The sequence below is a fragment of the Vidua chalybeata genome, chromosome 5 (assembly GCF_026979565.1).
Source record: "Vidua chalybeata isolate OUT-0048 chromosome 5, bVidCha1 merged haplotype, whole genome shotgun sequence".
Lineage (NCBI taxonomy): Eukaryota > Metazoa > Chordata > Aves > Passeriformes > Viduidae > Vidua > Vidua chalybeata.
The window spans coordinates 57,588,402-57,601,799 of NC_071534.1; the positions used below are offsets into that span (position 1 = coordinate 57,588,402).

The following is a 13,398-nucleotide window of genomic DNA, read 5'->3' on the forward strand; positions in this document are numbered from 1 at the left end:
AAGCAACATTTCAGTTGGTTATGTCATTGTGAAAAAGCCTGGTACTTCCTTGCAATGAGATGTAATAGACAGATCTATTGATAATGACACTGTGCGTGTATGAACGAGCATTTAGAGTCTTCTGTACCGTGAAGTACCCAACAGGGCCAAAAAAAACCCTCACTAATATGGTGGGTGTGCGCCCAAACACATTTCTTTTCTTGCTAATTCTGCCAGGATGGTGGGAAATGTTGCAGTGCAGCTGACAGCATATCTCCAAAACTGAAATGCTGCGATTCAGTGTTTTTTCACACTCACAGTGGCATCACCTTCTTCCTGCCTGCATTCTTCTGAGAGACTTCACTTCTGAGTGTTCAAGCAAGATGGGAAAAGCTGCTTCAGAAGCAACTGTGGTGTGTCTACAACTGAAGTGTAGGTTTGGGGTTTTATATGCTATAAAACCTCTTCCTATGCTGGAGAGCACTTAGCAACAGGTAAATAGCCAACTTCATTAGCAGGTGTGATTTCTCCATAGTGTCAGTTCTAGTGATTGAATCACTGAGTAAAATGCTAGAAAGCAGTTCATTTTAGGCTTTTTGTTGGGCTACCGCAGTGGCATTTGCTGAGATTTGTATAGGTCTGAGTTATAGAAAGGAGAAAAGTTTTGAGGAGGTCTAGATAGGAGAAAAGGAGGATGACTCATGTTTAAAACCAGAGGGGTTCTTGTTATCAAATACTTTTCATGATTACAACAAAAGAGTGAATGTCTGCAGCTCCAACTGGAGGAGAAAACCATGAGCTCAACAGAAGGTCAGTGAGGGAGTGCAATTACAAGCTTGCATTGTAAAGTGATTTCCCCTCCACACAAAGGTGGCATTTATTTCTGAATTTTGATATGATAAACATGCAAAGCACAGATTTTAGGGCATCTGATAATGTTAATCTAACAATAGCTTTATTCCAACATCCCTTAAGGATTCTTCAATTCTTTTATGCAGAGATTTGCCTGCTATCAGTGAGTGAATCAGAGATACAAGGCAAATACCAGTTCTTGTTACTGAGGGAACTGCATGTTTCAGTACAGCCTAGTGCTATGAATCTCGAGGAGCTGACAGCATATTGTGTGTTGCTCCTTTTAAAGGAATCATAGGGAATGTTTCTGGGTTTTGGTTGGTAAGAACAGTTGACCGAGTACATCAAGCCAAGGTGTCACGACTGTAGAATTGACTGTACTTAATTATCAGTGGGACAGTTTTACTGCTGTTCCAACACCTTGTTGCAAATCCTCAGGCATACAGGTGGGGCTCCCATCTTGCTGTCCACTTTTACCAATTTGCTTGGCATATCCTGCTCCTCACCTGACCTTCACCACAAGACTTCTCCCTCCTCATAGCCTTTGGTCACACACAGGGGCTGGTTATCTCACCTGCCCACTGCATGCCAGTCTCCTAAGAGCCTCTGTGCTCATGAGCCTCTTGAGTCCATTACTTTGGAAACAGGTGACTGGAAGCATACATGTATTTCAGACAAGGTCTCATCAGGGCTTTCTTCAGCCCTCCTGGTGCCTTCCTAATCACCCATCCATTCCAGTCTTCTCCCTCTGTCTTATCCTTTCTTCTTTCTTAATTAGGCCACCTACCTTTGCAGGATTGACAAAGGGGGCTTCAGGAGGATATTTAACTATTTAATGTATTATTTCCCTGTTCAGATGGAGGCTGCACAATTAAGGAATTCCTAGCAACTCTCCATAGTGTTCTAAACAAATTTCTAAGATAAAGATGATGTAATTTCCCTGAGATGGACTAGAAGGGACCTCCAGACAGTTTGGGAGGTTTGTCTATCTGTTCATGGAAGCCCCCCTTGCTGCCAAAGACAGCAACATCACCCATCACTGCCGGCCTTTGAGAACAGCACCCCTTGCACAGACACAGTTACCACACTCCTTCTGGTTATCTGCATACAAAACACACCTAAATGCTTTAATTTTTTCCTCACAGGTTAAAAACCATCTGCTTTTTTTCTCTCCTGGACTCTTTCAAAATTGTCTGTGTTGTTCCTAAGGTGTGGCCCCATGGACCAGACACAGCACCAAGCTCAGGCATCAGCACAGCTTAGCCCAGAGAAATGATTCTCTCTTGCCATATGAACACAACTGCTGTCAGCATCTTCCAGGGTAATCTTTGCAGTACCAAAATTTGATTCATATTCTGTTTGCAGCCCAGTTGTAATCCACAAATTATTTAGTACCAAACTGCTGCTTATAAAGGTGTCTTTTATCTTCATTCCATTTGTGCTTATTTATCTCCCTCCTGAATGTAACATTTCCCACCATTTTTTCCCTGACCTTCCCTCCAACTCATCTAAACAATTTTAAAATTGATTCAGGCTTCCCAGCCTGCAATCCTGGTGAGCTAGTACTTTTATTCACTCTATAAATGTAGCCTCTAACTCCTTTGTTTACTGCATTAATGACAACATTTGCCAGAAACAGTCATGAGAGACTCCTGCTGAACTTTCCCTTTCCTCCAGGTTTGACCACATATTGATATTTTCCATTCCCTCCTGCTCACAGAAAGCCACCCACCAAGGCTGCCTGGTCACTCCTGTACTTTCAGGGCCTTTCTACCTTGTACCCAGGGAAGTATTTAATCTACTCCACAGTCTGCAGTAGCCCTTTGCTCATGGAAGAGAGACAATTTCCTTCTCCTTGAATTCCCTCTGGCTGGTGATTGTGTCCTGATGGCCCACTCAGTTTAAAACACAGCATTCAGCGCTAATCACTCTGCACATCCAGTCAATTGCTTTGATTTCATGATCAGCCCGAAGCAAAGCAAACCACAGCCTGTGGCACAGGGACACACAGGCACCTCAGTCATTATGGCAATCCTGTTCTTCTCAGAGCTGGGCAGAAGTTTTGCTCCCTGGGAAACAAAGCAGGAGTGATGGAATTGTTCAGTGCACAGGCACAGCCCGCCGGGGCTTGGGAAGGTTCTCCCACCACCTGTGGCACACACTGCCCCAGGATCCACACTGCATGATTCCTGGACAGGTGTCTCACAGCACTTGTACATCTTCTGCAGGATGGGATATCTGTAAGAACACTCAGTTATTTCAATGCCTTTGATGGTTTGCAAAATAAAATCATCAAATAAAAATTCCAATGATTAAATTTATTATTGTCAAGTGTTCAGCTGTAGGCATATGCTCCAAGCTGAAGTACTACTCTACCCTTTCTCTAGCTGGCCAGCTTGAAAATACCAGTTATCTACAGTCACTTGCACACTCATGGCAATGGATAATAATGCTGGCTGGAAAGAACACCTAAAATCATACCCTACCAACTCAGTGGCAAAGAAACAAAAATACGCCATGGAGTGCTGCAAAAAATGTGTAAAAGTGCTATAAGCCAGTTTAAAAGCAGAGGATATTTCACATGAAAAAGATGAACGGTATGAAACAGCAACCCAACAATGGGAATGGACTTCTGAAAATATTTCTGCTGCAATGACATCCACCATCAGCTTCCCCACACATTCATTCAGTAGGGCTGGTCCTGCTCTCATGCACAACCCTTGCTCTGGTAGTTCAGAGTTAGAGATGACCTCTGGTGGGGAGGGCAACCCCATAGAAATCCTCCCTGATCATTTGCCCAGATTGTTCTGACAGTCCTCAGTGCCCCTCTGAGAGTCTTTCCAGCTGATCCACATGATATCTGAAGTCTCAAAACTGCACCTAGTACATAAGCCAAAGCCTAATTAACGTGAGAACATGGATTATCTCAGGTGGCCATTATTCAACAGTTTTACTTATGACACCTTCCCCTCACTATCTGTTTTGTGATCCACTACAACCTCAGACACTGTTCTAAAGAATTGCTCCACAGCCAAAAAGTGATGTAACTGTGCAGATTTTTGTTACTCCAGTACTCTTACTACTTGTCCTGATTGAATTTGCTCCTCTTTTAGGCAATTTTTCTAATTCATAAAAATAATTTCAAGTTTTAATTCAATTTTTGGAAGTGATCAAATTATCTCTAGTTGATATAATCCAATAATTTAATAACAAAATATTATATATTGTTTCATCAATGGAAATGGCCGAATAATACCAAAAGCAAGACAGGTCCCTATGGAACAGCAATTGTTCTATTCTATTTCTTGAATTTGATGATGGAAGTGTGATAGCATTTTTCTGAACAATCTAACCAGCCTTATGGTACTTCACAACTCTTCAAACAAGGCCAGTATCCTGCTTTGCTTTTAAAATGTCTTTTTAAAGCAGCTGTTTCTCTTTTTTTATCCTAAAGCTCATTATATTGCTTTTAAGAAAATCGTTTCAAAACTGTGTAGTAGTAGCAAATGTTTATTAGTAGAGGTAAACTTTAGTCTGGATTTATTTATTTTTAATTGACTATTTAATTCAATTATTATCTCTCTTCTGTGAAGCTTGAAGAAAAAAAAAAAAAAAAAAGAGCATTTTGGTTTTCCCTAATGGACTAAATGCTCATCCTTTTGTTATATAATTGATTTAACTTTCCTTCCCTTTCTAGTAGAGGTTTCATTAGGCTTTTACAGTCATCAATTTTTTTGAGTTTTTCTGTTCTTTTTTACACATATCTTGCTTATACATTTATACATAGCTACATATTCTTTCTATTCTTGTCAATTTTTCTTTTTAAAGAACTTCTGGAACAATTGTAACAGCCTCTTACTATGCTCCCAGGTTTCCCATTGCATTGGTGTAACTTCTCATTATGTATCCTTTTATTAGTTCTTAAAGATGATAAATAATTTATCATTCTGTTGGTTTCAACCATTTTATTAAGTATCCTGGAGTGAATTTCATCTGCTCCTACTTAGGTAAGAATTTCCAGCTTTCCAAAATGCAACTTCTCAGAGAATACCACCTTCCTGAATCCTCTTCATCTCCTAGAGACACCTCCCTGTGGCACCACACAACAAATTCTCTTTGTAGACCACTGAGCTGATTTGAATTCCATGTAAATTCTACTGTATAGCTTTCCATCTTTGCCTAAAATTACAAAATTCGATTTTGTAACCAAGATCAAACCAGTCTCATCTTCCAGATTAGTAAACAATTCCTCACTAGTCTGAATCAAACTAAGGAGTCACTCTTTAATTAAACTCCATGAACCACATTTGTAGGAACATTGGTGCCTGAAAATTTTCTGCATGTATTACGAAGAAAATATCTACTCCAAGATGGATGCCAATGGAAGAGAGCTTTTGTTAAGGCCAACAGTTTCTCTCAGGACAACTCATTTGTCACATAACGTGTCGTCTTTTACCTTTTGTAAACATACATACTCTCTGCTACTCTTCAGGCGTGGCAAGTTAGTAAGTTTTGATAGCAGCTAGCATTTCTTGGGAAGGAATAAGAATTTTGTGTTCCATTATTCTTGAGAATAAAGCCAGGAGTAAAAATGGCTGTAGGTGATCTTTTGGAGAAATTCAAGCTCCGAGCATTAACGCTCACCCCAAAACTGGAATGAGAATTAATATGTGAATCTACGTAACGAGTCTCACACATTACACATTCAAGATGTCAAACATAGAGACAGGGAATCTCACAGGCCTGGAAAGAGCCCTTTTCCACTAGAGTTCTCAGTCCACTTATCATAACTATTTCTTTCCATTAAATATGCTATATTTAGAACCCAATACTAAACAGAAGGAAAAAACCTCGACAGTGTGGAATAGAATAGGCTGGTACTTAGGCTGGATAGACAAAATAACTTCGATGAAAAAATACCTTTCTTTAAAAGTTCTTTCACTTGTTAAATGAACTGCTAGATTAGTTTTGAGATTTATCTTTTAACTAATAGAAGGTACTGGCTAAATGAGAGCTAATAAATTACTCTCAGCTGAGTAAGTTTGTTTTCTGTCCTTCTAGTGATATGTTGAATATATGGCCCACTGGGAACCAGCACAAATATCAGCATAAAGATTTGTTAATCAAATGAAACAAGAGAAACATATATAACTTCAGTTTTTTCAAAAGTGCCAACACTGTTTGTGAAAAAAATAAATGTAGAAGATGCAAGGAGAACACCACCACCATATATTAGATTTAAACTTACTCTTTATGATGCACTTTCATCAAAATTTGTAGTTGCCAAGTATCAAATTTCACTCATGCAACATCAATCCACTGAGAAATACATATTTTAGTGAGAAAATTAAAGTTCATATTTATGTAAAAACTGTTTAAAAATAAAAATAAAACAAGATTTTTTTTTACCAAAAAAAGATTTTTTTTTGTTTTTGTTAACAGAATTATTTGGAAAATGCAATTTCCCACATGAAATAGTTAAAGGAAGTTAAATATATTTAAAAATGGAAGAATCTGCATTTACATAGTTATGCCATTAATACTGAAGATATGTTTTCTGGCAAAAAACTTCTCATGCTTAAAAAATGCACCTTAGTTTTATACTGTACATTACAACATACAGTAGAAACAGAATTAGTAAACAGGTTATATGCAACGAAAAAAGTTACATATACAAGACAATTACAACTGTGACACAAAAAAAATTAATATTCAGTTTAAACAGTATCTGAAGGCAATTCACAATCATTTCAGGATTTCTGTGAAATTTAAGGCCATTAGTTCTAAATAAAATGTATCTGACACAAACTCACAAAACTGTATTTTGTACAAAATATACATGCAAAACCATTTTGTAATTATATATGAACAGGCATATAATAAATTTGTTTGGGCAGTTCCATACACAAAATTGTGAACAAAGCAACATAGTTGTGCAATTTTTAAACCAGTTAATTAACTTTATTATTCATGCACCCTGAATGGAAATGTGATTAAATGACAATATTAAACCCAAATATTATTAAACCCAATATCCCTTTGAATGGGCAATCTAGACAAAAATAAGGTTAAGATTTTAAATTTTTAGAGTTTAAAATGGTCCATTATAAAACACCTGCTGTAATAATTTCAAAAGACATTTCTGATGCAAAATTTCCAGTGCTTTAAGGAATGCATGATATGATTTAATAAGCTCAGTGAGTCAACTATAATACTCTGATAGTTCTGGATTGAGGTAATTTTCTTTAATTAATTATAGCAAGTAACTATTCTAATTTGTTTCAGTAGTTAGTTTAAAAAACTGTAAACTTAGATAAACTTAGAAATTGGAGAATCTCTGAAAAAATACACATACCTCCCCCTCAGTTTGGAGCTAGTTATAAGTCATATGCAATTAAGTTATTCACATTTAGGAGTTGAAATTTTCAATACATGAGATGAATGGATTACTGAGAACTGACTGAAGCACTTCAGTTACTTTAAAACACATAGATATATTTGTCCTTAGCTTTCATTTGTATTTGTCTGGACAAACATTCAAAGAGATATTGCTTCTCTTGTTATCTTGTGGCAGACTATTGCAAGCTAGAAGACATATGAGTCAATATTCCAAACTTTTATTCTTAAGAATAGTTATAAAAGTACTGAAATTTAAAAATAGTAACATGTAAACATTGATACAGAGTAATAGCATTCCTATACATTTATATACACACAGTATTCAGAGAGGATCCAATCTTCTGAGTTGAAAACCTGACTTGTACTTCCTCTCTTCCAATAAATACATCAAAAAATTAGGGTGTTTGGACTAAAAAAAAAAAAAAAAGTCTCAGAACATCAACATTTTGCTCCTAGCATTTAAAAGCTTTCCAGTTGCTTATGCAACTAATAGGAAAATTTTGGTATGTGAAGAGAACTTTTCTAGCTCCAAAAAGTTATCAGAAGCTACTGCTGCATCCAGAGATTTGTGATAAATGCTAAACACTTCAGAGCAGTCATATCTGAGTCTGCAACACATGAATTGGGGGTGTGTAGGGTGGTGGTGCAGGTGATGGCTTTATTCCTCTGACTCTCATGTAGGACAGAAACTGCTCTGGGATTTCAGCTAATACATCTTTAGCAAGTCTTGCCATGCTCAACACGTGGTTTCCACTTCTGTCAATGTAATCTCGGAATGGCACAAACTACAAAACAAAAGAGATGTTCACTCAGGCCATTATGCAGACACATATTATGGTGTATTATCTTATTATCCTACAATATTATCATACAACATTAAAATAAGAAAGCTTAACCTAGGGGGTTAGAGTACATGAACATGTTACTTTACACAGTTTTAATGTACATATACATACGTTGCATTTTATGTTATATATTTTATAAATACACATTGTATCTCAATTTTTTATAGATCTGCCTTCTAATAGAAATAGTGTAACACTTTCACTTGGGTGAAACCCTTCACATGAGCCATGGCTAGCTCAGGTGGCTGATGACATGCTTCACTGATATATTTGGGTTATCTCTCAATCCTTTCCATGCAAGAAGGTAATTTTGTCTCAGCCATTCTCAGCTTAGATTCCCTGCTCCTGGGGCCACCCACCAGACTGCCTTCACTCTGGCACTTGCTGAGTAGTTTTTTTTGACCTCTGAAGTGAACCAAACAGAAAGGATGACTTCAAATTTTTGACCATTTTGCATTATACCTAGTAGAACTGTGAACCACCTGAACACTTTTAATATGATACTAACAAATGCATAAAGAAGCTAAGCAAAAATTATTAGATCAAAAAAGAACTTGTTATGTGATATCCAGATGTTCAACACCTAACCCATTTACCTGCCCAGCCCTGGCTTGGATTTCATAATACTTAATGAGAATCTTGTGCTACTGGCATACAAAAAGGAAACAATCCAGGCTCCTTGATTTTTTTCCCTTATGTAAAAGATACATGCAGTCTGAGTTAAAGAACATGTATCCCATCCTAAGAGATCACTTTACCCATTAGTCTGCAGACATGAAATCTCAGACCACTCTCCTGTAGCAAAGTGGGGCTATTTCAACAGTCTAATTGTTGAAATGAAATTATACAACATAGATGGCCTGATTTAGCTCTTCTCCTCTCCTCACACTGCAGAAATGTCAGAGGAGCTGGAGGAACTATGGACAGGTAAGCAAACCTAGAGATGTACAAGGACAGCCAACATGGAGATGGCAGAGGAATAGAATGAAAGGCATAAGAGAAACCAAAGTGCTTTTTCCATAAATTAAGAGTTTAATTAAAAAGGTTAATATGCAATATTCCCAGGAGAAACAACAGGTGCATCACTACAAGTAAATATTCTCCCAAAATGTCTTAAACGGCAAAAGGAAAAGAAAGGAGCAGAAATTAAGCAAAACTGAGGAAGAAATTGTACACACATAATACAGTCCCACAATATGTATACCTACTAGTGAGGAGGAAATAGTGAAGAACATGCCCTTACGAGTTGCAGTCAGTAGTAAATATAACATATACAGTGACTCACTGTTAACAAACTTTTCCTGTACTAATTTAATCAAAATATTTCACAATGCTGTTAGAATTAATTGGTAATTTCATTAGTTAATTTTAATTAACCTAATACACAAAAAATATAAACTTTTTTTATTTGAGTAGTTAGTTCTATAAAGGCAAATCAGTTTCAGCCTGCTAGATACAAAATAAAGGTCAAACCAAATTTAGATGGTTCGACAGAATCCCTTTTTATTTAGTTAGTTAGACTATAAAGTAAATATTTTTTTAGTATTTAGACAGAAAAAGAGCACAAAACAATACTGTCTTGGATAATTCAATACGGCATGGGGCAACATTCTGATTAAAATATATTAATAATAAATAAACATTTTATTGCAATTCTGATATGCAATGAATTCCAAAGAAATACAGAAGGGTATTCACTGCATTTTTTTTTTCAGCACAGGTTAATAATCTCTGATGTAAAGCATTTTCACAAATCTTGTTTATTATATGTTAGAACTCTATCCATTTATGCTCTTTAAAGCTTTTTGGGCTGCTGTTATTAGAGAAATTATGTTGCTTATATTTAAATGCATTTAAACATAAGTGTAATGCTTGCCAGAAGATACCTGAATTAGCTTTAGAAAATCTGACATGGCACAGAGGGCTTTGCAGAAATACTATTTTGGGGTCCACCCTACACACTGCTCTGTTGAAAGCACTGACATTTACAGAACAACAAATTACAGACAGCCCCTCTCCAGCCCAATATGGACACCAAGGAACACTACAAAGACTTTGACAAAATGAGAAACAATTTCTTATCTCGTGTTCAGCTGTCTTACATTATCCCTACTTTCAAATCTGACAACAATGACCAAAGAAGCCAGCATGTTTTACTCTTCTAAGAGTTTTGGTATCTCACTTTCTCATCAGTTGTTATCGCTGTATGTTGCAAAAATGAAAAAAGTATCTTTCTCAACTATTAGAATTCAGGAATCCATGACTTTCTTTAACGTATATCCATAAAGAGTGTGAGGGTAATTTAATTTCTGCCATCTTATGCTCATTTCTGATCCCCATTAGGAAAAAAAAAATAGAGGGAATTTTAATGTAGTATGCAAGAAGACTGAAGAAGACTGAAAAAAGAGTTGTGATCATTTTAATTTCCATATATTTATGTAGCTTTCTTTATTTTTGTATTCTAATAACACCAAACTATAAAATCAGGTGTCAAATACATGTTTTGAACATGTCCTAGGATTGAAATATTACATCCACCAGCAGTTACCAATCCTTAAACATTCACGTATCAGTATTTGTAACATTACACATTTTGAAGTTTCAGTTGCTGCAGATATAAATGGAAACAAATAAACATATCCCAAAGTTCATCAGCTGCTATCTGACCTTAATTATCATGTAGTATGAGCTATTTATATGGCTCACTTATTCTTCCTCTATATATATTCTCTTAAACAACAATATACAAAACCAACTTGTCTTGAACAGAAATAAGTGCAAATAAGTAAGAGGAAAAAATAAGTGAACACTATGAAGTTTGACAAATAGGAGGAATAAAGGAAAAAGAAGAAATGGCAGGTCTAAGACGAGGTTTGAATCTAAGGATGCCTGTCAGTGTTTAAGAGGCATTTGGTCAATGCCCTTATTAACAAGCTCTAACTTTTAGTCAGCCCTGTACTTAATGTACTAGATGTCTGTTTTAAGACCCTTCCAACTTAAATACTCTATTTTATAAATGTATTCAGCCACTACCAGGAAATATGGCCTCTATATAAGATTTACTTTTAGCCAGAACCCATTTTTTTCTAGAAACATCATGTTTCTCCAAATTTTCAATAGCTAACTCTTTGCCACAGCTGTATAATACCAAAACTTTATAACAATGTCCTGCCAGTTAGGGGTCATTTCCTAACAAATGCAGATCCACTACTGTGTCTTATAAAAAGGCTAGAGCTATCATAGAGAGTTTCTGAGCTTGTTATAAACACCTCAAGATAAAGTATGTCAGTGCTAAGGTAAAATGAAAGGTAGGGATATGGATAGAAATGAGAATTCAAAACAAAGAGGAACAGTAAAATCTATCTATGAAAATATATTTTCTCTCCCACCTGCACAATGTCTCTTTCTGCAAACCTTCCTCTTGATGAAATCCTCACTACATCCCCATCCAGTTCTTCCATAGCTTAAAAAAAAAAAAACAAAAAAACCCCTATGAGTTCAGGTACACAATAAAATCATCTTACTGAGAAAAAGTTCAGACAACTTACACTTTTGAGCAATAAAAAAACAATAATTCTTTATGTAACTCTGTTAAAATCATTTGCATCAGAAAATACATCATGTTTTGTAGCTGTTTTGCACTTTCTCATGGTGACAATACATACTTTTATCTTTATTGTCGCCTTCAGAAAAGAACAGACTATGACAAAGTTTTTATCCTTTCATCTCTCAAAACAGCAAGTATATCTGGTTTTGTAAGGCAATATATATATACTTTCAGAGGTGGAGAAGAATTCGTCTTCAACAGCTATTGTTACAGAAGATAGCAGAGGATACAGCACAGAGAGGTAATAACTCACATTCACACTGAAAAAGCAGTATCTTCTAATGCTACAGAATGAGGAGCGCTTAAAAGAATTATTAAATTTATTGGGCAAGTCTTCTTGTATCTTCTGAGCAGGATACAGGAAAACTCTGTTGTCCAGATACCTGGAAGCTACTCTAGGTAGAAAGATGTACCTGCTCTCTTGTCAGTGTTGAAATAGATGGATTTGGAATCTCAGATTATTGCTGAGATGTTGGATCTGCAGTTCTACAAACCTTCTTTCAGTGTGTTCTATGAAAACCAAAGCCCTGCACCTCAGCTTCTCAGGGGTTTACAAACTGGGCTAAATTCACTGAAACCAACACTTCAAAACCTAGTTCTTCTGAAGCAAGAACTAGAAAGTATAAATGACACCATCAGGAGCCAAGCTGAACATAGTATATTTGTTCAAAGAAACAAATCAGTGGGTCTGCAGAGCACGTTGCCTGATGATGCTGTTGCAAAAACATACACATGTTTAAACGAGGAGACTGAACAAGTATTTGAAGGAGTTTCACTAAAAAATTTCAAAACAGACATAAAGCACATCCTGCCCAGGAAACACCAACCTAAAACCAATATTCAGGGAAATATCAAATTTGCTTAGTCTGTTCTTAACATTCTCTAGGGAACTACCTATGGCCATGTCAGGTACAGAATACTGGGCAAAAATGTTTCTGTTGTGACCTGTTACAGTCATCCTCACATCCTTTAAGTAAAGCTCTGCCAAATGTATGTGTCATCTACCCAAGCTTTAAATTTTTAAGAACCCCTCTGGTATCCCCCAGGGGCTGGGAGATCTATGGAACAGGGAGATCTGAAGAGGAGCAGCTTGGTCTCTCTAGAGCACAACTGAAGTTTCAGGGGCACTCGAATGTCCAGACACCCTAAACATCACCCTCCTGCAGGCACACTTCTTCAGCATGCACAGCAGACACGGAGTCTGTTGTTTATTCCAGAAGGAATTTCTGTAAATAGAAGTAATTCCTCTGTCCTTTTGGGCACTGAGGGACCACAGACTTGGCATTCGCCTCAGGGTGAATCTCACTGAGGCAGTGCACACTGGGATTGTGGCTCCAAAGATGGAAAGTGCATCCTGCAGTACAAACAGAATCCCAACTTAGGAAAGGGGGAGGGATGACACCCCAGGAACATGTCCTGACTGAGAAAGGGAGCCTGGGCAAATCCAGGGACTAGATAAACAGGGAGAAAGGGAAAACGCAATGGAGGGGTCAAAGAATGGTAAGTAACACAGGACTATGTTTGAATTCTCAGGAGTAAAAATGAAGTTTACAAATCTCCATCACATGCATTTATGAATATAAACTGTCCTTTCTCTGCCACTGATTGTGGCATACAATCATCTGAAGTGTAAGTGTTCACCTGGAAAATTTCTTCATGGAATAAGATACTTAAAATTGTGACTACTATACCACTTGCCAAACAGCATAAGAATAA

The 13,398-nt window shown here is 36.8% G+C and overlaps 1 protein-coding gene across 3 annotated transcripts in view; it reads right to left on the reverse strand.

The window, feature by feature from the left end:
* Positions 1–6,063: 6,063 nt before the first annotated feature.
* CPNE8 (copine 8) overlaps positions 6,064–13,398 on the reverse strand; it is a 70,958-nt gene continuing 63,623 nt past the window's right edge. For all 3 annotated transcript variants that reach the window (XM_053943445.1, XM_053943444.1, XM_053943446.1), the window contains 2 exons: positions 11,465–11,538; positions 6,064–8,015 (listed from right to left, as the gene is read on the reverse strand). In XM_053943445.1, coding sequence (XP_053799420.1) covers positions 7,827–8,015; positions 11,465–11,538 — 263 coding nt within the window. In that variant the 3' untranslated portion in view covers positions 6,064–7,826. The remainder of the gene's footprint in view (positions 8,016–11,464; positions 11,539–13,398) is intronic.